This window comes from Vanessa tameamea, chromosome 22 (assembly GCF_037043105.1).
Source record: "Vanessa tameamea isolate UH-Manoa-2023 chromosome 22, ilVanTame1 primary haplotype, whole genome shotgun sequence".
Lineage (NCBI taxonomy): Eukaryota > Metazoa > Arthropoda > Insecta > Lepidoptera > Nymphalidae > Vanessa > Vanessa tameamea.
The window spans coordinates 5,056,123-5,080,160 of NC_087330.1; the positions used below are offsets into that span (position 1 = coordinate 5,056,123).

Genomic DNA, 24,038 nt, shown 5'->3' on the forward strand with positions numbered 1-24,038 from the left:
GCCTTTGATTTTCTAGATCATTTAAATCATTCTAAATTCAAATATATTCTATTTAATTAACTTATGCCGTCGTGCGGCCAGTTATTGTCAAAGTTTAGCCATATATGTTAGACGACCGCGACAAGCATAAAGATAATGACATGTTTTATTAACAAAAGCAACGGAACATACGACTATTTCCAATGGCACGGGAATGACGAGGATACAATACATTCGCACCGGAAAGATGTCTGCAACGTGCATACAAATTTATCACACAACGTTCGCAGACGTAAAATATTCATATCTATAATTAATAGCAACTCATCTAATATTCGAAAGTATTTTTTATTTATATGAAAAAAAAGGCGTTTAAAAAATTTATTTGAGACAAATAAGTGTTATAACAAATTAATATCGATATATTGTTTCCATCGATACGGAACCGTTCAAATGAGTACGAGTATTGTAGTATTTTTAACATATTATAGGATCGGCAATTTGTCACCAGCACCAAAAATGTTTGCCACAAATCAATCGTTTGGGTTGAACTGGTTTTAACTATGTAGTTACATCATTTTCTCCGCCCATACAAACAAGTGAAATGAAATAAAAGTTGATACCTAAAAAATATAAATTTCCGAAAATACATTAACCAAAAATATATTTTTTAAAAATATATGAAACAAAAAACGACCTGTTAAAAGTAAAGACACAAAATATCAAAGCCGTTATTTGTAAATAAGAAAACATAATGTAACTAAGAAGAAATATAAATTTAGTAAACACTCATATTTAACAGTATTATAAGGAGGAAGAAAAATTGTTTTGCAATTACGGATCCAATTCTATGATATTTGAGATTAATTATTTTATTTATTTAAGAAAACGCAGTTTTAAAGCACGATTTGTAAGGCCAGTCAGGGGCTATTCATAAACATGTGTTACATAAGTCTATGTAACTTAGATTATTTTAAAGGCAAAGTAATTCTTACATATTTTTTACTGTAAGCCAACTTAAGAGTTGTTGTATGTTTACGGTTGAGATAGTTCGGGACGGAAGGGCCCAATCAAATCAACAGGTGCATGGACTAGAACTACGAAGGAAGTAAGGGGCTTATGAGTGAAAAAAAATTATGCCTGGGTTTTTGTGAAATCTAAACACATATGCCATTATTTTGTTGTAGGCACAAAGTGCGTCGCGTCGCGTCGCGTTACGTGCAAAGTTACGTGCCTCCGTAATAAGTTTTTTAGAGTAAATATAAACTACGTATTAGTTATAGGTTTAGTCTAATTCTTATGAGTAAGTGATATTATTAAACTCTGTAGGAACTAATATTAATTAAAAAAAATCTAACTGCCTAGTACATCAATACCTTGTAGCGTGATACTTTAAAAAGAGCTCGCGATCGCAAATCACAGAGGCTTAGATATATGTACATTTTGGCGAGAAGTTTGGGTGCTTCGGAGTTCGGACATACTATTTCATAGAAATCATAAGAGCCATTAAAAATATGTCGTTGTAGTTGGTTTTTGTTATTATAAAGTCAGATAGTTATTACTTTATTATTTTTAGTCCTTTTCATTTCTGGTCTGCAAGAATATATATATTATATAAACGAAATACATCACGAGATCTCATGAGAAATAATAGGTACGATTGACTCTGAAATTTATTCTAGGAGTACTTTACTTTAGTACTTGAGACTTTCGCGAAGTAGAGTAACTCACTAAGAAAAGATTTTTGAAAATTACATCTTCAAGGGGTAAATTTGTATGAATTTTATATATATATACACATGACATGCGACATCTAAGGGTACTGAAAAATAAAACTGATCATGTTTTACTTAATTTGGCAAACTGAGCAATTGATAATTGATAAAATAAAATGAGTTTCCTTCAAACTAGAGATATATTCAATGAAATTAAACTCAATAATATTCTTCTTTTAAAACAGAAATAGCTACTCATTATCACACATTTTATTACGATAGCAAAATTGACAGATGAGAACAGTTTTTGACTTGTGTTTACAATTCGTGCCCGGTTGTAAAGGAAAGCATCGTGAGGAAACCACTATGTGTCGGATGGATATTCCGCCACACGTGTATCCACATGGAATAAACTCCGAAACCTACTTAGGAAGATAAATGGGATTCAGCAGTGAGACATTTAACGAATGATAATTTTACTTTTCTATTATGAAAACTACTATTAAGATATCGATTTGTTAGTAGAAATATACAATCAAAAATTTCCAACAAAGTAAATCTAGTTGATAGTCTCAAACGTTCCCACAGAGATTCGTGACATAAACAATAAATATTATTCGCATCATTTACAGAGTATTCGTGCAATTTAGAGATATGGAGCGGGAACGATAAACGCATACCGTGACTCTGACTCATGAATAGGAAACGGGAGTCATTACTGCTGAGTACATCTACCCCTCGCAATGTATATTATATGGTAATTTGCATACAATTCCCGATACAAGAATGATATGTATGACAAAACTTTATATGTAAGTCTACTATTATAGATATTTGGCAGGTAATAATAATCTTCACTTTTTTATAAGATTTTATAGGCTAATCCCAAAACTACAATCCGTAATTAAATATTCAACAACAAATAACTTCAACCAATAGTAGTAACTCAACGCAATATCTGAAAACAGTGCATAATATAATTTTAAATAATAATTATAAAACGAACAATTAATACAGAAAACTAAAATACAAACTTCGTCACTAGTAGCATACAGAACCACATAGATAAGGTTAATTTAATAATAAATTACGATACACACAGACGCCGGAAGAACGCCATTAAAATAAACATAGCACACATTGAAGCCGGGGTTCATGCACTCGAATCGTCTTGTTCGATAGTAACGAGAAGCCATTATACCAGAGGCCCAGAATATAGAACGAGAAAAATGGTATGAAGCATGTAAACTGAAGATCAATTGTGGTTATTTTGACACTTATTCAGTTCATGATCCTACCACGCAAACCCGCCTGGGTAGGTAGCACCCATTTATCAGATATACAGCCGCCAAACAGCAATACTTAGTTTTCACGTGTTTCGGTTTGAAACGTGAGTGAGCCAGTGTAATTACAGACAAGGAACATAAAATCCTAGCTCCCAAGATCAGTGGCGCATTGGCGATGTAAGGATTAGTAAAATTCTTACAGCTTCAGGCGGTTGTGACCACTTGCCATCAGGCGGCCCATTTGCCCGACCGCCTGCATAAAAATTCAAGCTAATCAACACTAAATATAGCATTCGAATGTTAAAGTAAAAGTAAAACATACAGTAAATGTTCGATTATTGGGCAAAAGTATCCTCACCTTTTGAGAAGGATAAAAGAGAGCTTATTCCACCACGCTGCGACAATGCAGGTTTATGGGTGTGCGGCAGATTTTCATCCGACACATCCAGGTTTCCTCACGATGTTTGCCATTACCATCAAATACGAGATGAATTACAAACACATGATATAATCATACAAAGATCTAAACAAGCGAAAAAGACAATTTTTGAAGCGCTTTAGGCAAACAGAACGCATTTATTTTTTATTTTATTTTTTTCCTTGGTTTGATTAAACATATTTCATCAAATTCGGTTCAATATTTGGCCGTGAAAGCAAAAAAGACGGACAGAATGACTTTCGCATTTATAATAGTAGTACAAATTTAACTCAGGGCAAGTTAACTTGCATCGTATCACTTCTCCGTTCACTCTGATCTTAGAACGCAATTTTCTATTGAAAGCTTATCAAGATCGATCTGACTAAAGTACTTTATAAAATGTTAACATTCGAGTTGTTGGTAGATTGTGATATCTGAGAATAATGCTCACTTAAATAAGAACACATAGCATGTAGGTATCAATTAAATAAAATAATTACTTTACAGACTACGTGGTGGTCATTTTTGATCAAACCTATCTGGATAGATACCACCCATTCACCATATATTCTACCACCAAGCAGCAATACTTAGTATTGTTATGTTTCGGTTTGGAAGGTGAGTGAGCCAATGTAAATACAGGCACAAGGGACATAACATCTTAGTTCCCAAGGTTGGTGGCGTACTGGGGATGTAAGGAATGGTTAAAATAGCTTACGGCGCCAATGTCTATGGGCAGTGGTGATCACTGTACTGTCAAGTGGCGCATTTGCCTGGTGGCCTAGCTATGTTATAATAAAAAAGCTCCTATAATAAACCTTGTCATCCCTGAATTAAACATAAATATAAATTACCGATAGATTACACAAATAATATACCATAGACAAAGATAAGGTTTCGTTATATATTTATCTAGCCAGATCATCGCAGGGCATAGACCTCGGTCGTGATTTAGTACTCACGATTATTTGAGATTCACATCCTATGCGATGCTATTTACTAATAATGTCGCATGAGCTACTACCTACACTAACCGTTTGCAATATATGACTTATTTATCAACATAAAATCTATTTAGAAAATGGGCACACTGTTTCGTAAATGATTTGATCCCATCAAAACCTTCACTAACATGAAAATTTTGATCATGGTGATTAATGACGATAGTCGATGAGACGACGATCGAGTTCTGAAAGAGTTCAGATAAAGGAGCAATGGCTGTATTTGCTAGTGAAGAAACAATGTATACCATTGGCAACGTTTTACTCCGGATTGCTACGGTGAAATCGTTAATAGGAAAACCGTGACTGCTGGCCTGTAAGCTTCTCACTAAATTAAAACTATCAGCCCTTAATACTAATGTGCTACCAAGCATGCTACCTAAGTTGTCCCTTACGCTTGACTTACTTAATCCTCAGACCGGAACAAAACAACATAATATATTCCTCATTGTCGCTTGGCGGTAGAATGACTGTGTGCTTGGTGAAGGTTACCATTAATAGTAAACTAATGTCGACACGTCGTGAGGTACACAATATATACATTTTTGATGGCATAGCTAGGCGGACGGGCAAATGGGCCTTATGATGGTAAGTGGTCACCACTGCATCGTAAAAAAAAAACATATTCCTTACATCGTCAATGCGCTACCAACCTAAATTCTAAGAATTTTTAGAACTAAGACGTTATGTCCCTTGTGCCTGTAATTACACTGGCTCACACACCCTTAGAACCGGAACAAAACAATACTAAATATTGCTGATTGGCGGTAAAAGTGTGTGGTACATACTCAATGAGCCTGCACAAACCCCTATCATCAGGTATATTCTCAAGTAAAATCTGTATTTATATTATAAAGCGGAAGTTCGTGTGATTGAATGCGTTAACATCAGGGTATATTTATATCGAGCCCGAGAATTTGAACTGGCGATGTTTTCCTCCAAGCCAAAAAAGATTACAGTGGTCATTCTCAGTGACTAGCCAACTGCACAGGATATTACACACAGAACAGGTCCACAAATGTGTGCATGAACACAAGTACAAATTTAACGTAAACGTAAACTTGCGTGTATAGGGCGGCGGCTGTATTATATACAGCCGGAATATTTATGGTTGAACGCCTCAATAAATGTTAGCGTTAGATAGCCGTTTATTGAAGAACAGACTATACAACTTCAGAATTCAAAGTAACTGAGCAATAACGATTAACGTCAAGCAATCTGGAAAATTGTACGAAACTAATTGTAACGTATACAGATTGTTATAATTATTTTTTTTTGGATCAAATTTGAACGAAATAAATCATCAAGTATCCATTGTGCTATTTAGTATGCGTCAGACGGATGGTTTAAAATGTCTGTTATCATTTGTTGCAGATTTTATTTTATAAGCACCAAGCGATTTTCAAAGAAAATGTTGTTATTTTTTATAATTAGGAATGATATGATTCCGACACGTTTTATACGTCAGCTATAGATATGGACTTAATAAAAAATACATACTATATCATTTCAAAAAAAAATAGTAATGCATTAATGTATAAATTTATCCCAACTTTATTTCTGCTTATAGAATCAACGTCAATCTAAGGATGAACTTAGTGAATATATACCTGTTCCTAGTAGAAAAGCTTTATATGAAAGAATATGATATTTGTCGAACACAAATCGCTCAGATGTGATATCTGGAGTCAAGCTAGTGGACGAAGCAACCTTGACAAAGATAGCTACATCCTGTGACGCGTCGGAAGTGGCGGACATCGTTTCAGTGTCATTTGCTACTGGGACAATTCACTGTCACTGTTTTGTTCTGATTCCACTAACACGACGATAAAAAAAATCGTTTGTTTTACATTTACATGACCATCAATAAAATATTCATATAATTTGAAATAAACGTACATAAGGCATATTTTATAATCAACTAATTGTCGCCTTTGGTATCGCTCGCGTATAAGGGAATGGTAATCACGTATTAGGTATAAAAAGTAACCTGTGTCCTTGCGTGGTGTTCAGTCTTGCTTCATATTAAATTTTCTCAAACTGCGTTCAGTGATTTGGCCGTAAGAGAGCAACAGAGAGACCCCCATTTATATTCGTTTAGATGAACGATTATATGTTCATGTAATTTGAAATATACACAAAACATAATATTTTATAATATTAATGGAACTATTAATATTAAGCTACTGTGTTCGATAAAAGATTCTTTTCCTTTACGGATGACAGAATTATCTATACGAGGCGTAATTCAAAGGCGTTCTTATAAAAACGAAGACACATTTATGAGTATCGCAAGTATACAGAAACGACTTTATTCGTTACTCAAACTAAACTAAACTAAACTTTGACGTTTAATTAGGTCTTCGTTAGCGTGATCTCCGATTACGATTACAATAATAACAAAATATCGTAACCCGTTCTTGACATTGGTAATATCGCACCGCATTGTGAGAGAGTGCAGCTACCATAACTATTGTTTTTAACTAGACTACTTCACATGATTGTAGTGAACTTGTGTCTGATGGAATATAATAATAAAAAAGATTTATTGTGTAGTGATGAAATAATTTCGCGCACGACTCACTACTATAATTGGATAAAGATTATTAATAGTATATTGCAATATTTATCAAATTAAATAATATAAGTTGCACGGCCGATTATTACCCAGTGGTTCGTTCACGTGTATTTTAACTAGAGATTACGATTTCAAACCCAGGTACCACGGAATTATAATGAGCTTAATTTGAAAACTGGCTCCATTTTGAATAACCTCGCCCAAATCATCTTGTACAAGGGAGTGAAAATAAACTTTGTAAAGAAATCTGTATATACATAATCAGCCTGTAAATTTCCCACTGCTGGGCTAAGGCCTCCTCTCCCGTTGAGGAGAAGGTATGGAGCATATTCCACCACGCTGTTCCAATGTTGGTGGAATACACATGTGGCAGAATTTCGTTGAAATTAGACACATGCAGGTTTCCTCACGATGTTTTGTATATATATTGGATGAAATTATATCACATGTGTATCCACCAAACGGCAGTGGAGATTGTAACGGGTTCGCAAACTTCCTCCAGAGAAGGGAAGTTTTTAGCTGTGCAGTAAGATAATGGCAATAATAAAAGGCAAATGGGTTAGCCATTAGGAAGTGACCACCAGAGCCCACAGACGTTAGCAAACTTTAATTTTTCTATACATCATCAACACGCCACTAAATACGGATACTAATACGTTAACTATTTTGTATCTGGATTACACTGTGTTATTCATCCTTAAATCCCGAACACAGCAATCAAATGATTCTTGAGTAGAGGTAGAAAAATTAATTAACCTATACTGATCATCAATATTCTCATTTAATCTGCTATCTCATATAACCTATATTACAAAAAAAGAGACAAAGGATGGACACCTAAAAATAAACGTCACTTCGACACATATGTTTAAAATGTGTATTCGAATGTAATCTGTCAATAATCAATGTGTTAAACAATTACTTATTGCCAATGTGAATAACTAGAGTATTAAGACTCAGCGCATTACTCATAACACAACAGTGCTCTGTCGCTTGACAGTAATTTCAGATCAATAGACATAGGTATTTAAATACAGTCCTAGATTCCCATTTATCAATATTACTCTTAACAAACACAAACCCTCTTAACAAACTCTTGACAACTGTTGGCGCTATTGTTTACTAAACTGTTAACACGACCTTGAATTTATAAAGTATCGGTCATAACTTTGCTGTTTAAACATCTATTAGAGTGGAACGGTTATATTAAAGGCCGACGTGGACAGCATTCAGCCGTGTCCAGAAACGTTATGTAATTGCTACATTATCTGCTAAGATTAGTTGGGCATGGTGTTGTTCATACTACGTTATTATTATATCTTAACGTATTGTTAACATTTATTCAATTCAATATATATATGAAGTTCTCTATCCAATAACAAACTATTATCAATTATATCCAGATTTTATTTTTACATGATCGCTTGTATTAAAAATATGATTGATATTAATAAATTTCTATTAGTATTTGTTCTTGTTCAAAATACCGAAACCTTCTTCATTTGCTTTTTTATTAAAGATACCAAATCATTTCAAGTTCTGTAAAGTTAAACGTTGTATGTTTGTAGGTGTTAGCGATCTACATAGACTAGAACAAGATTCTTAGACACATAATTTGCACATACATATATATAGGGCTGTATTTACAGTCCTCACTAGTTGTTTATATGAAGACAGTTACTATGATCACATAAAAACAATTAATATTATCAAAAGCGGTAAGTGAATATCCTACCTCGTCTGCCGGTTTGGTGGGTGTGATGGCTACAGTTTCGTTGAAGCAGAGACAGGCGCAGTAGTGCCTGTTCGCATCCACGTCCGTCAGCACCGACACATAGAAGCGGGGCTCTGAACGCTCTGTGGAGAGCGCCCATCCTTGCGGCTGGCAGAACTGTACAGAAATAACGACAGGTAATATTTAGGATATCTTCCGCCTACCAAGGCAACAGCTCTGACTTGATTTTTCGGATTATTTCATTCCATATTACAGAAAAATTAAATGAATTAGAATGAAAAATAATTCGAGAGAATAATGATCTGTACCCATTCTATGCCGTCGTGGAAGGGTGTGTCCTTCCAGTTAATCTCAGGAAATCGCTGAAGGATGATGCCGTTACTGAGGCCGCCTCCTGTAACAATACATATATTAAATAATAGATTGTCAGAGGTTCTCTGTTACCAAGACGCACCCAATGAATTAATTTCGATTCGATCGAAAAATCCTCCTCATTTTACACTCAATAAGTCTACGATTAAATATTTTTTATTTTTAATTACCAAACAAAGTAATTTATCATCATTAATGTTTTGCTTTGTTATTTATTCGTCAAACATCCACTGAAATGAAAAAGATCTTGACTAAATCTAGTTTGCGTAAGAACTTTGTATCGATTTTGCACGAAAATTATTTTTTAAACATTCTCTTAACCTAATGTCATAATTAAAACTTCAAAGTATTATAACAAAAAAAAAATACACCTGTTAAGAAGTATATTTGTGTCCAAGTTTCCCCTTTTATTATGCAGATGCCATTCGGCAGTCGGCATTTGCTCGTGACAAAGTTAACGACCTAACGGCCTAGCATAGCCACGGTCGACCTTGACCCAGAGTACAAAACGACGACTCAACAACACGCAAACTAACAAAACAAATAATTGCAGACTTAAACATTTCAAATTACAAAAGATTTCAAATTGAGCCTATAATTAATTAGACGGAAAGCATAATAAATACTATAGAATAACATATAAGGAACCTATACATATATAATTGGAACTTATGGCCGCTTATCACTGATCAGTGACGTTCAATACTTCGAATTAGAATATGCTGAAGATAGACCCCAAAACAAATAATAATTTATCATTAGAGTTTAAATCTAACAGGGGCTTCTTATTAAGCAGTGTTTATGTTGTAAACATGTCACAAAACTACCATGCGTCTAGTTAGTGAAGTAGAACCCTTCAGTTTTAATATTAGAATGAAACATTTTTTTTACAGTACGTACGTAAGTACTTTCAGGTGAATAAATCGCTTGTTTCGATACCTACTGATTGTAATATATTTATTGCACCTTTTTAAATTAAAATCATTGGTTAGTTTGCTAATTTTTATCCGTCTAAATCGCGTAAGCTACACTCTGATATAGTTTAAAGGTAAACTCTTATCGAGTTTCATCTGAATGATTTGTCAATTTAAACCAGCTTGACAACAACTGGCTTCCCCTCTAGGTAGCTGATCCCTGATGACACAGTGGTTAGAACGTGTGTATCTTAATCGATGATTGCGGGTTCAAACCCATGCAGAGGTGCTTACCACAGAAATTTTCATGTGCTTAACTTGTGTTTATAATTAATATCGTCCTCGGGGGTGAAGGAAAACATCATGAGGAAACCTGCATTTGTCTAATTTCAACCACACGTGTATATACCAACCCGCATTGAAACAGCGTGGTGAAATATGGTCCAAATCCTCCTTAAAGGGAGAGGAGGCCTTTGCCCAGCAGTGGGAAATTTACAGGTTGTTAATCTTTGTAAGCTACTTTAAGTCATAAAACAGCATAAGCATGTTAAATTTGTAGAAATGTATAAAGTTCTTTCAAAAAGCAACCTTCAAATATATAATATGTATATATTCATCCAATCCTAAAACAACCTTAAACCGCATACATATAAAAGCAACATTCACATCATTTAGATATTAAAACCGCCACCATAATATATAAAAAACAAAAACGTGACCTTACGTTACTTGTATTGCAATTCATAAAACTTCCAATTAATAAATTAATTGAAAACATAAACAGTACAATATTAAGGCAAGAGGCCGTGACACAAGGCATTCTGCAATATGTTTAGGCGAATATTTAAATTTCTCTACTTTTTCGAACGGAGATGGAACACGCAACATATGAAACACGTGGGTTGAAACCAAATATCACGGTTCAAATCCATGTGAGAACCTATTTCATATACTTAATTGGACAGTGTTATGCAAAAACCCACAAAAGCACTAATAAAAGTTATTACTATTTAAAAGAGAAAACTATTTTTATAGACAGTAACCCCGTTAAATTAAATGTGTAGGTATATTTAATATATAACCATAATTTTCTGGGTATCTTAGTCAATTCTAACATTATTTTTATTACATAATATTGGTTTATTTGCACAACATGGTTTAATTTATGTTTATAATGAATTTCGAGCTTGGCAAAGAATCCAAACCGCAGTACAGTGGCGACGTAAAATAAGCCGTAAACCTTTTCCTTAAGAGAAAAGGCTTTGGCACGGGCATTGGCACTTACTGGCTGTGACTGTACGATATCTGGCATAGTTTAGATCTACTATACGTCGTGATTTGATAATTAACAATTTTGCTTCAGTCTAATTTTGCAATCATTTAATGCATACATTAAAAATGACTAACGTTTCAAATTTATGTTTTCTGTTTTCAAAAACGCTTTGACATAATACATGATCTATCATGAGATAGAAATAAAAAATTAAGTTAACATTCAACGATGTCTTTACCAAGTTTCTTAACGAATATCAAATATTCAGAACAGGCAAAGAATTCGTTGAAACCATTTTATAGCTGCTAGTCACGTAGATTGATAAAAAATCATCCGACTTAGCCAAAAAAAATATATTACTAAGAAATGTTACGTTTTCGCCCTTCGGAGTGATTTAATAATCCCGTCGTAAACACAAATACGATATCTTACGTCTTCAACGAACTTCAACCCAGAATAAAATAGGCTTTGACACACAGTAGAACTTGTAAACAGAAAACTTATGTTGCAACAATTGTTTTACAAAATTGATTTTCTAAATATAAGTAACTATGCACATACACCAACGACAGAAACGACGTGACGGAGAATGGGGAACACGGTGAATAGGTACCAAGGACTACAACCTTAAAATAGCGATTCATATCCATATGACATCAACTTGGACAGGCTGGGCGAATACCATCCAGACCAACTCGGGAAACCACAACCCCACTTAAAAACAACTGACACATGAAGATAAACAAAATATGTTATCCTGTAATTTTGTTTGTGATGCTGTGTAGAACTAAAAAAAAGAATCCTGTGTCTACACCTAACTAGAAAACTATAAATAATAAAAATATACAATAAACACGTCTATGGAGAAAACCAAAAGAAAATATAGCAATATACTATGCTTTTCAAATAAATTGGATCTATTTTCATATTGACCTTGTAAGAATTTCTATTTCAGTTCTTTCTTCGTTCACGGAAATTCTATTTCTTTACTAGAAGATAGCTACAAAAATACTGTTTCAAATACTATAAAAAACGATAAATTGATTCAGTTAACCCGATAGTGAAGATGTGTAGTAAGATAATTACGTTCATAATTCACAAAAAGAACGAAGACCTACTCTTAAATGCCTATACAACATTAATAACTCTTTAAATAAAGAAGGGAACGGTCTTCGATTTTTTTCAATTTTAGTGTCGGCATTATATATTTATTGCGAAAATATTAAGCTTAGAGATCCACAGAGAAACCACAGAGCAAATAATCTAAAGTAGGTATACTGATTTTGCATACAATTGTTGTTATAAATACAATAAAATAATGAACAACCAAAAATAAATATCAAAAGTAAGTAGCATGAAGTTAAAATTTTCACAAAAAAAAAATGTTTAGAAAACAGTTGAAACGACATGATTGGGATAACAAGCGTTTAGCATGCAAACATAAACAGATCCTGGGTTTTGGTATAAGACTAAGCGATTGTAGTATATAATTATATAATAAAGTTAATTATATAATAAACGATTGATGACTTTAAATTATGTATTTTTTACTTCAGCTGTCTTTAACTGGACTGCCTGAAATCACGCTACCAGTCTCTAGAAAGTATTTCATTATTTATTTTTTTATCAATACATACATTTTATTTTCACAAATAACAAACTCTATTAAATAAATTAAAATCTACAGCTATTGTGTAACAAAAAAAAACTTATCGTAGAAAACGATCGTGAAATATCGGAAATTGATATGCGACTCATAATTATTGTTTACAACACTTGAAGGATAGACGCGTCGAAATAGCGTATCTCCGTAAGTCGGATTTCATAATTTCACGAGTGAGAAACGAATTTAATAATGTTACAAATCAATAAACCAAACAGTAGTAATCAAAGGTAAATTCATTATTGTTTGTATGTACTATTATGATTGAGAATATAAATTATAAATTTACAATACAATACAGTATTCTCACAAAACAGAGTCTTAGTTTACAAAAGCTTTAATTTGAAGGTCGTCAAGTGAACTGACTAGATTTAGTTAGAATTTAGAGGCCAAATCGACAGGTTGCTCTGCGTCGATGTAAATACCAAGTAAAACATAGGTCTGTTTGTTAAAATTCATTGATAACGTTGCTCTATAATGTTTTCCTATTACAAATATTATTATTTTATTGTTATCGTAGGATTATATGCCTTTCGAATAAACACACTAACGACAGTGCTCTTTAGTCGCTGGGCTAGACTTTTTACCAAATAAAAATCAATTGTTATTTTACCGTGTTAATACTCTTTTGAGTATTAAAAATGGATGCATTGGATTTCCCGTTTGTTAACGTAAAGTAAATAAATAAGTTACCACTCTACGATTTTTAATTGAAATAACTATTAGTGGGACTATTAGTAATTCGACATTATTATTTCATAACTTTGTTTTTACAATGAATGCGTATCAATGTTGCATCGATTGTGCGATTGACTCAAAAATATATACAATTGTTGTTGGCACAGTTTCCGTGAAGGTTTCATACAGCCATTCGATGGCGCGTATGTCTTTTAGAATGATTGTTTGCAAATTTAGAGACACGCGAACGATTTATCTATATAATTATAACTTTAAGTACTAGAAATAAAATTTTCAAAAGAGAATTGAGTAATTAAGAATGCATATTTATCTCTTAAAAAGACTGTCCAGCATACCCAACAAGAATAGAATAATTTAACAGATAAGTAAGGGACCCCTATAATCCTCAGCTAAAAGCATTCCTTCTTTTGTTTTTTATTAAAAAAAAATATTACCAACGAACATAAACCGGTTGCGAACAAGTCGATTCTAAATCATTTTTGTTACGATTTTCAAATGAATGTAATCTGATAAATAGAGCAAGGAAACCACCGCCTACCGCAAAACCACCAATCATCCTAAGTGACGTAACACATCTCATTCTATGTCCGGAATTGTAATCACGAATCTATCTAGTAAGACGATCAGTCAGTGTCCGTACACTCACTTTTCAATAATATTCGAATTTTTAATTTATAAAGTTCAAAATGTTATATATAACACAACAGACAACAAATATAATTTTTTTATTTACTATATTTTTATAGTTTATTAATTGAACATATCATATTAAATAATATTATATAAATACAATCGAAGTATAGCATATACAAGTGCGTTTAGTATAATACTTATGTTAATTAACATTATTTAAAATACATAAATTTATATGCAATCCGACCTAATACCACGACAAAAAGTAGTTGTGACAACTTAATAAAAATTAAAATTACCAACTCAATTATTGTTAATATTATCTTTGAACTGAAATAGTTTACAGTTCTTTAGAAAGCCGGCAACAATTATCAGTATCAAAACACACAACAGTGTATTTATCTGCCGACGACTAAAGGGGATTACATATACTCTCATCGACGCGTGTTGACGGCACATAAGTTGCCAATTCTCCTTTCGCGAAGATGCAGCTTCATAATGTTAACGTGACAAATGCGTGATTCAGCTTATAAATATGCATTCATGTGTCAAATGGTTTGTAAAGATTATTTTCGTTTCAATCAGATATAACTGAAACATACATGTTTGAAACCAGTGTTGACACATGATTTAATGTATAATTATTATTTTTTATATTTTATGTTGTCGTTCACGTTAGCTAGAATTATAAAAATAGATTTATTAAATGTATGTAAAAACGTAAATAAAAATTAATAACAAATAGAGCCTAGATGGCCCAGTGGTTGCGTGCATCTTAACCGATGATTTCGGGTTCAAACCCAGGCAAGCACCACTGAATTTTCATGTGCTTCTTTCGTGTTTATAATTCATCTCGTGCTCGGCGGTTAAGGAAAACATTGTGAAGAAACCTGCATGTGTCTAATTTCAACGAAATTTTGCCACATGTGTATTCCACCAAGCCGCGTAGCACCGTGATGGAATATGCTCAAACCTTCTGCTCAAAGGGGGAGGAGGCCTTTATCCCAGCAGTGGGCAATTTACAGGCTGCTAATGTAATGTAACAAATAGAGGCTAAAAACTTAAATTATATGTATTACGTTGTACATTGTAGGGCTTTGAGCAAGCCGGTCTGGGTAGGGACTTGCTACCGCCAAACAGCAATGCTTAGTATTGTTGTGTTCCAGTTTAAAGGGTAACTGAGCGAATGTAACAGGCACATATAAGGACGTATAAGGAATGTTTATTATTCTTACCGATCCCCCAAATGACTTTATAAAAACAATGTAAAATATGAGCCGAATAAAAGAATATTTCAATGAGGTTTTAGTTGTTTTTTTTTTTATTGCGTTGCAAGTCACGACATTGTTTAAGCACTGAGTACTTTACTGTTTCTTCATTCGGAACCGCTAGTAGTAATATTATCCAATCTTGTAAAATGATAATTTAAAGAGCTTATAATAACGTACTTAAATTAAATTTATTTTAATTTAATCACTTTAGGAGAATAATATTGATTCGAGTAACACCGGCATTTAAAAACAAACCTTTTCAGTAACAATAATTTCCCGCCAATACGAAAATAATACGTAAACAATGAAATCATTTATTTTATATATATTAAACACTACGTATATGAAATATGTATGTACGTATATGAATTATGTATGTACATTATATAAAATTTATAATTGATAGCAACCAGCAAGGCAGTTTCATTCAGGTTATATGCATCCTGTTCGATAGATAGTCCCGACGACCGAAATATCAATATCTGTATATGGCTTTTGTAAACTATGTAAAACCTATTGACTACAAGGAATAACCAAATCCAGGAGTGTAAGAAATATTGCACAGACTTAAACAACGCGTCAATACCTACCGGTTTGGACTGGGTACAGCATCAATGTAAATGACGAGTACATCATATTTTTTCGAATCACCTATAATCATTCATCATTGTGGAGTTGCTAGCACAATCTGTTGAAAAACTGCATAGATATATGTCTTTCCAGCGTGGCCGAAGACCGAAATCAAAAAAGCTGATTTAAATCGAATAGTTTTGCTGTCTTCGCGATACCTATATCGCCATGCTTGAAGACGTAAATTTCCAACCTGCTATGACATGCAGTTCCGAAACATGGACATCTATGTTATCATTACATGGGACTACTCCACAACCGGAAATGAGATGATGGGATCCTGCTGGATACAGAAACTGAAGATTTGGGAGCAATGGATCATCTAACGAGATACTTTCCAGCAGTAGACAAATGACTGAATCTTAAAATCTGAATGAACCACATTTTTCAGTAGATCATATTGACTGTTATAATATTCATTGTTAAACAAAACCATTTAAAATAAATATACTGTGAAATAATATACTAAGAGTAGAGAATATTTAATTAATTTTGTTTATAAAATTATTCTAATTAGAATGTACAATTATTCTATAAAGTGAGTCGAATTACAAATAACGGTTTAACAGAAATTCTGAAAGTTAACTCATTAATAATTTGTTTGGTCAACTATAAACCGCCGATTAGACAGTAATAACTGTTCAGACATTTAGTATTAGAAATAAATAATACTTTCAAATTACTAATTAGGCTTTTGTTAGTGTGAAGTTAAAGTTAGACTCTAATAAAGACTTATTTAAACAATATGATTATTTTATTGTAGTTACTTGACTTGTTTCTCTATATTTTTAATTATTAATATTAAATAACTTATTGTAAATTTCGACCAATGGGAAAACCTATTTTAATCCAATGTTTACCCATTATATGTTTGTAATGAATATTACAAGGAGAAACACCACTTTGTTTGGTGTTTGGTATTTGTTATTCATTAAGAAAAAAAGGTGCTAAAAAAATGCTCCAAAATTCAATTGTAATAAATTTAAAAACTGAATTTTCATATAACTATACAATACGTCTACTTTTTTTTTGGTTATTTATTAAATCACTACGTATCTGATATTTAGAGCAATGGTCACAAAACCAAAAAAAAATATTGTCAAAGAAATACATGGTAAAAATAGACATAATCATGTTATATTTGGTATGACATTAAAGGTTCCATGAATCTTTCTAATTTATAAAAAAAAATTGGATTTTTTTATGATCATATAGCAGGTTATTATGTATTTGATTTATTTACACTAGAATATTCACAACTGGTGAGCTATTAACATGCATTACACTTCAAGGCTAAATTAATTAGGCTTCAATTTAGAAACTTGGATTGTTTCTAAGAATAACTAGGAGTCACGTAAATTATAAATGCATGGGTAATAAACAAAAATACATGAGTTTAAATAATTTAAAAAAAGTATAAAAAATCATATTTTTTTAAGTTGTTATTTTTTAGTATTATTCCTTAGCCAAATATAATTAAAAATAAAAACAATATATACTTTGTTCAATCCAATTTGTTGCCTAATGATTTCTTGTTGACACAGCACATATTTTTTTATGTTGGTTGCTTAAAATGCAAATGTAATTTAGATTATATCACAGATAACAAACATGTCAACATAGTAAATGTTATCAAAACAGTTTTATATACATCAAACAATGAATTTAAATAAGAGTTTATGAATTGAGTCACAAATTAAATATTTTTTATACTTTGTAATATTAATAAAAAAAATCTAAAAATGATATAATTAAATGTATGTTCTTTAATTTTAAACCAATGAACAAAATGACGAACTTAAATTACGAAAGTTATTTATTTTCTATAAGAAAAATTCGAATATTGGTCAAAAATATTTATTTCAAATATCAAACCGCAACAAAAAATTAAAGAAATTCTCAAAAATATTGTAGCAATGTAATAGTAACTTACTTTCTTTCTCGTGGTCGAAGCCCACTATGACAAAATAGTCCACTAGCCTGGACATGGCAATCCTACCGCAACATCCGATCAACAGCACAAAAACACTTTGTAATTAAATTACACAAAACCAAACACATTTTTTGATGATTTCACATTATCAAGCACCACTGCCCCATTCAAGACAGTTCGCGACGCGTACCGCACCATGAACTTCAAAATATATAAACAACACTTTCATTTATCTCGATCTCAACTATTCTATCTACAATTACAAGGAGCAATTACGATAGCCCAGATCGAGAGGTTATTTAGCAGCTAAATTTAGGATTATTTAATCTATATATGTCTACCTACATAGCTATAAGCCCAAAATTTCTGAATATTTTTGATACGAAACAACGTTTGAAAGGTTTGCAAAATTTTAGAATAATTAACGCCACAAATTAATCAGAAACCCTCTCTCGTCATCCGACATTTCCGAAAAACTACTACCATATAGAAAAATATAATATTAATATAAACTTAATGTTGCCATGTACACTTAAAATAAAACTACTAGGTACGTTCAAGTTAAGGTACACTTTACACATAATATAATAATAATAATAATAGTTCATGAAGATGTTATGTTATTGATTAAATAAATTTAATATTTTGTTAGTCTTGTTCTTCTTTTCAATTTTCAGGCAATCAAGCCTGAATTTATTAAAATACTACATACTTTATTCATATCAGTTCAGTAGTTAACTATGAAGATTTAAATTTATTCTTTATTTATGGGTAAAAATTATGTAATTTATTCTTATTAATATATTATATTATTTGGGATAATATAAAATAAGAATAGGTAACACATTTCAGGCTACGACAATTAATAACATTACTACGGTATCATAATATTTTTGTAATAATATCGCAGTATCTTTTTGACAGTTTTATATGTCAGTGTCAATTATTATCAATTCAATATCAGGGAACAAAATATTGATATTTTCCTCTTATTCTAATCTTGATATGTATTTTTAAATATTTTTAGACAAAGATTTATATGCAATGTCCGAACCAAATGAACCAGTACCTGGATTAAAACAGAAAAAGGTGTTTAAAATTATTGTTCTTGGAGATTCTGGAGTGGGTAAAACATGCCTCACTTATCGCTTTTGTGAAGGTCAGTTTCTGGATAAATCTGAGGCTACTATCGGGGTCGATTTCAGAGAAAGAACCGTACGCATACGCAATGAAGATATAAAGGTAACATTAAGCTGTATTAAACTATCAACTTTAGTATGATTTAATATTTTTTAAACTGTCCACAAAAAAGGACACAGAATCAAGTGATTTAAAATAAAAACTACATACAGTACTGGTATTTACGTCATTTGTAAAAAAATATATATTATTATATTATATTTACAAGAGTTATTTACTGTTGTAGTTGCAGTTATGGGATACCGCAGGTCAAGAAAGGTTCCGGAAGTCCATGGTGCAGCACTACTACAGGAATGTGCATGCTGTTGTAATAGTTTATGATGTCACAAAACCAGAAACATTTCATGTAAGTTAATATTTACTGTTATTCTTTTATAACATCAAATGTTTTTATTATTGGATTGGAAACATAAAATCTTAAGCATTTTATTATTGAATAACTTTTATTGGAGGTAAGAATAAACAGTATTACTTTACGTTCAAATATTAAAACTAAAATGAATTGTTTAAAAGTTTAACAACTTGCATGGGTATAGTTCAGGATTTACAAGCTTTTTGTATATAATTATATACAGATATATAATTATATACAATCAACAAAAGTTCATACTGTTCAACTACATATGCTACATCATTATATTATAATCATTATTTCACATTTGAGAAAAATATATATTTGCATGATCGCAACATATTTTTCCTTGCCTTTAATATCTTTGTAATGCTTATGCTCATCTATATATACATATTTTTTATGTAATTGGTAAACAAAACAGCAAATGGACAACCATGTGGTAAGCAGTTGCCTCCATACATAGACATAATATAAAAATAATAATAATAAATATAAAAAGCATTAACTATAGCTAAATACATCATCAGCATTATGTTTTTTTGGAAACAAAGATGTTATGATTTTTTTGCTTGTAATTACTCTGATTCACTCACCCTTCAAACCATAACAATACTGATTGTCTGCAGTATTTGGCAATAGAATACAATGAGTGGCTGGTACCTACTCAGACAGATATACTCATATAAAGATATTGATAAGCCAAACACTTATCTCTCTGTAGTCACTGCTAAACTTCCCTCTTCAGTATTAACATAATTAAAATGTATATCTTATCTATAGTTTTATCAGCATATATTAAACTTGCTTGGTATATGTAAAAAAATTATGTTTATTATTTATTTTATTAATATCAATATATAAGAGTGTATTAGAAAATAAGATAGAGAAATTACAAAATAAGATTTTTTTTAAGTATAAATGATTGTGTTTATTTGGTAGTAGGGCGTTTTGCAAGCCTGTGTGGGTCTGTGAGTGATGGTAACCACATACTGACTTAATAAAAAAATAAGTATTCAACATATTGAATTGGACAAATGCTAATTTTTTAATTTAAATCTTTGATTTCACTATAATTATATCTAAAAGCATAATATCTTGTAGTCCATAGCAAACTGGATGCAGGAAGTGGAGTCGCACGGGCTGACGGGCGCGCCGCGCGTACTGGTCGGCAACAAGTGCGACTGCGGGACGCCCGAGTCGCGGCTGGCCACCACCTACGCCCAACGTCTCGCTGACAAGCATGGCATGCCGGTAACTACTAAACTTGAATTTTATTTTTGTATATTATCCATTTATTCGATTTATTTGTTGATCCAGACGTTGTGTATGTACCACTCCAATTTTTGCTGTTTTCGCAAACAGCAAAAATTGGAGTATAATGCAATATATCTTTGAATTAAGATATATTTTCTAATTATAATATATATTAAGGAGAGGTAACGAACTCCATCCGTCCAGGCTGCAAGTTGCAGGTGTCGCGAGGCAATAGGCCATACTTATACATAGGTACTTTATGACAATGACAAATATTATAATATTTATTATATTTTCCAGTTGTTCGAAACATCAGCTCTTTTGGACTCCGAGTGTGATAATGTGGAATCTATATTCATGACATTGGCTCACAAGCTGTATTCAAAGCAGCCGTTGCGCGTCCTCAGTGTTGAGGTAAATATTTCCAAATTAACCAACCAAATATTTGATCACAGTCATCTCTTAGGACGAGAAAATCTGCTAGTGCTAACGCTATCCCACTCTGGCAAACAAACAAACCATATAAGATATAAACTCTATTCCAAACATAAGAAGGGAAAAGCCAAATAAACAACATTTGACAGCAAATACCATTGGTCGACAACTTGATTAATCTATATTTACTATGGATTTGCGAAAAAATGGCCTTTTGAACGTCGACGAAACTGTTTTAGGAATTTTGGAAGTAAAATTAAATTGGAAATAAGTACTTACACTACACTACCACTAGTGTTGTATTATAAACAAAGATATATTATCATAAACTCTTCACAGTGCACAATATAGTTATTAACAAATCGCATGAAATACGTAAATTTAACGTTTGTTTATCTTTGTCCTACTTCCATTGGAATAGACTATATGTGTGTGTTTGTGTATCTTATAAACTTTATATACATAAAATTATGATAAAATCTTTTCTATACGAATATTTTAGATGCGATAGTACCCCTGTCTGCCTGTTACTCTGTCACGGTTGATTTGGTAAGAAGCTTGAACACCAAGGAAGGACATAGGCTACTTTTTTATACTTAACCTGACAACCTACCCCTAAAACTCTAGCAAAGCCGCGGGTGACATCTAGTATAATATTTAACTGAATTCATATATGATTGTATTATATTCCAGGGTGAACGTGGTCCCAGACTTGTGACATTATCGAGGCAGAAGCGAAACAACTCGAGTAATGATAGTTGCCTCTGCAGCTAGAGGGACGAACAGTGCGGGCCAATCGCGCATGTGCAAACTAAATATATATATGAAACATATAAATTAAAATTTACTGTCTTCGATCGGGATAAAAATTTTATTCATGGATTTTAGGAAACTGATGTAACAGACGTCACGATAATTTTCAATACAAGAACTGTATCTCTCTCTCTCTCTTATCAAGTTTGAGGATGACATTTGTATTACTTGTATGCATTCACAATGTATTTTTTCAAGATCGGTACAGTGATGTCATGTATATAATACCGAGTTTAACAAACATGAGGTATTATAAATGTTCGAACTCTCCATTTGAACCTTTACGGTAAAAGTAAACTCACTAAATATATAAAACTAAGAAGTTTAAGTCTCGCTGACTGTTGAGTTATTTACAAGCCTGTCTTAATCCAGGGTGCAGGGTGGCTGGATTAGGTCTTGGACCAACAATGAGGCGCTCCAGAAGGTTCCTGATAAATCATTTTTGGAGGGGAATATAGCTAGAACACACATCGGCGCCTGTTGTGTTTAAGATCATTTACTAGTTTCAATAGTATTTGATAAAACTAGTCAAAGATCTTGTCCATTACAACATATTCTTTAATGCAAATGTGTCCCACATCAGAATTAAAATCTTCTATTGGTTTTAACGTTTCTGTGTCGATATCTGCCAGTATTCATTATTAGATGCGAATGTATCACTCAGTAGAACTAGAATATTCTATTGATAGTGATTGAACTTCTTTAAGTACAAGGCATGAAAAATTTTAAAGTCGTGCATAGGTTCTTTATGTAGTATTATTTTTGAATTTGTGGTTTAATTTGTTATATAAACATCTTAGTACGAGTAAAATATATTAGTATTTATCTCTAGTTAGACACCCGACAGTCATCCTCAATAAACCCTAAATTGAATAATACCTACTATAACTAACCACTGTAAAATTTAAATATAAATTCCAGCGTTGAATTTATTTAAATAATCAATATTTCATCTTAATTATTAAGTATCATGGACAAAAGGCTGTGGATTTGAAGACCTTTTAATAGCATAAAAAATTTTGAGAGTCCGTCAAAGTGACGTTCTGTAGGTTGCTAGGAATAAAATAGTTTGGTAAATATTAAATATATATATCATTTTAATCCCTAAGAAAGGGTAAGTCACAATTAAACATATATTAAACAAACTAAAGAAACCAAAACAAATTTATCCAAAAAATGCACTGAAAATATTAAAATATACTCATTCATTTTATCTTCTTCAAAATCTTAAAATGTTTCACGCCATCTTGGGTCAAATGCTGACGTCATTTACTTGTAAACAATTCACATTCCCATCTTTATTTAAACACATGAGATTACACTTATAATTTTGTGGCTCGGTACTGAAAGAGTCAATCCTTACGTAGATATATATTTTTTAATTATTTGGCAAATAGTAAAATTTAGTTTACATTTTACTCAAAAATGTACTTTGACCCTTCTAGCACCGGGTCATAGAATTTATTGCTCTATTTTTATTAGATATTAAGTTCCAATCGTAATATAACATTAATCTGATTTCAGATTAGTATGTTTCTGTAATTTCTTAAAAACATTGTTTATGAACAATTGGAACACTTATTAAGTTATAATTATAATCTTTTCCAATCAAAAAAGGGATGAGCAAAGACAAACCTTAGATAAAGTATTGCATACGAGATCAGACAAACAAATTTAGATTAATAATCACTTAACTTAGATCCACTTCAACTTTACTTCCAAATTTGCGATAACAGTTTCGCACCATTTTTTTGCAAAATTCATAATGAATCTCATACAAGATCCCCACCAATGATACCGCGTCAATTCAAAAACAAATGTTGTTTGTTTGGCCTTGTCCCATGTCATTTGTTTTAATATTCGGAGCTTAGTATAATTATT

The 24,038-nt window shown here is 32.0% G+C and overlaps 2 protein-coding genes across 3 annotated transcripts in view; one reads left to right on the forward strand and one right to left on the reverse strand.

The window, feature by feature from the left end:
• Positions 1-18,571, reverse strand: part of LOC113398145 (myotubularin-related protein 13) — a 58,579-nt gene extending 40,008 nt beyond the window's left edge. The window contains exons 1-4 of one of the 2 annotated variants that reach the window (XM_064218510.1): positions 18,446-18,571; positions 18,101-18,301; positions 9,021-9,106; positions 8,713-8,868 (exon numbers count right to left, since the gene is read on the reverse strand). In XM_064218510.1, coding sequence (XP_064074580.1) covers positions 8,713-8,868; positions 9,021-9,106; positions 18,101-18,155 — 297 coding nt within the window. In that variant the 5' untranslated portion in view covers positions 18,156-18,301; positions 18,446-18,571. Of the gene's footprint in view, positions 1-8,712; positions 8,869-9,020; positions 9,107-18,100 lie in introns of both variants that reach the window. The other variant, XM_064218511.1, reaches the window with a different exon arrangement.
• A 459-nt stretch (positions 18,572-19,030) lies between these two features.
• On the forward strand, positions 19,031-22,233 carry LOC113398134 (putative Ras-related protein Rab-33). Its single transcript, XM_026636733.2, has 5 exons — positions 19,031-19,342; positions 19,527-19,646; positions 20,757-20,906; positions 21,210-21,323; positions 22,038-22,233. The coding sequence occupies exons 1-5, from the start codon at positions 19,145-19,147 to the stop codon at positions 22,116-22,118; spliced, it is 663 nt and encodes a 220-aa protein (XP_026492518.1). The 5' UTR covers positions 19,031-19,144; the 3' UTR covers positions 22,119-22,233.
• Positions 22,234-24,038: the final 1,805 nt, after the last annotated feature.

Bases quoted from the DNA above. Each gene is read 5' to 3' on its own strand.
- LOC113398134 (XM_026636733.2), top strand. From the start codon at position 19,145: ATGTCCGAACCAAATGAACCAGTACCTGGATTAAAACAGAAAAAGGTG. The intron at 19,343-19,526 runs GTAACATTAAGC...TTACTGTTGTAG, and splicing joins TACGCAATGAAGATATAAAG to TTGCAGTTATGGGATACCGC. The intron at 20,907-21,209 runs GTAACTACTAAA...TATATTTTCCAG, and splicing joins CTGACAAGCATGGCATGCCG to TTGTTCGAAACATCAGCTCT.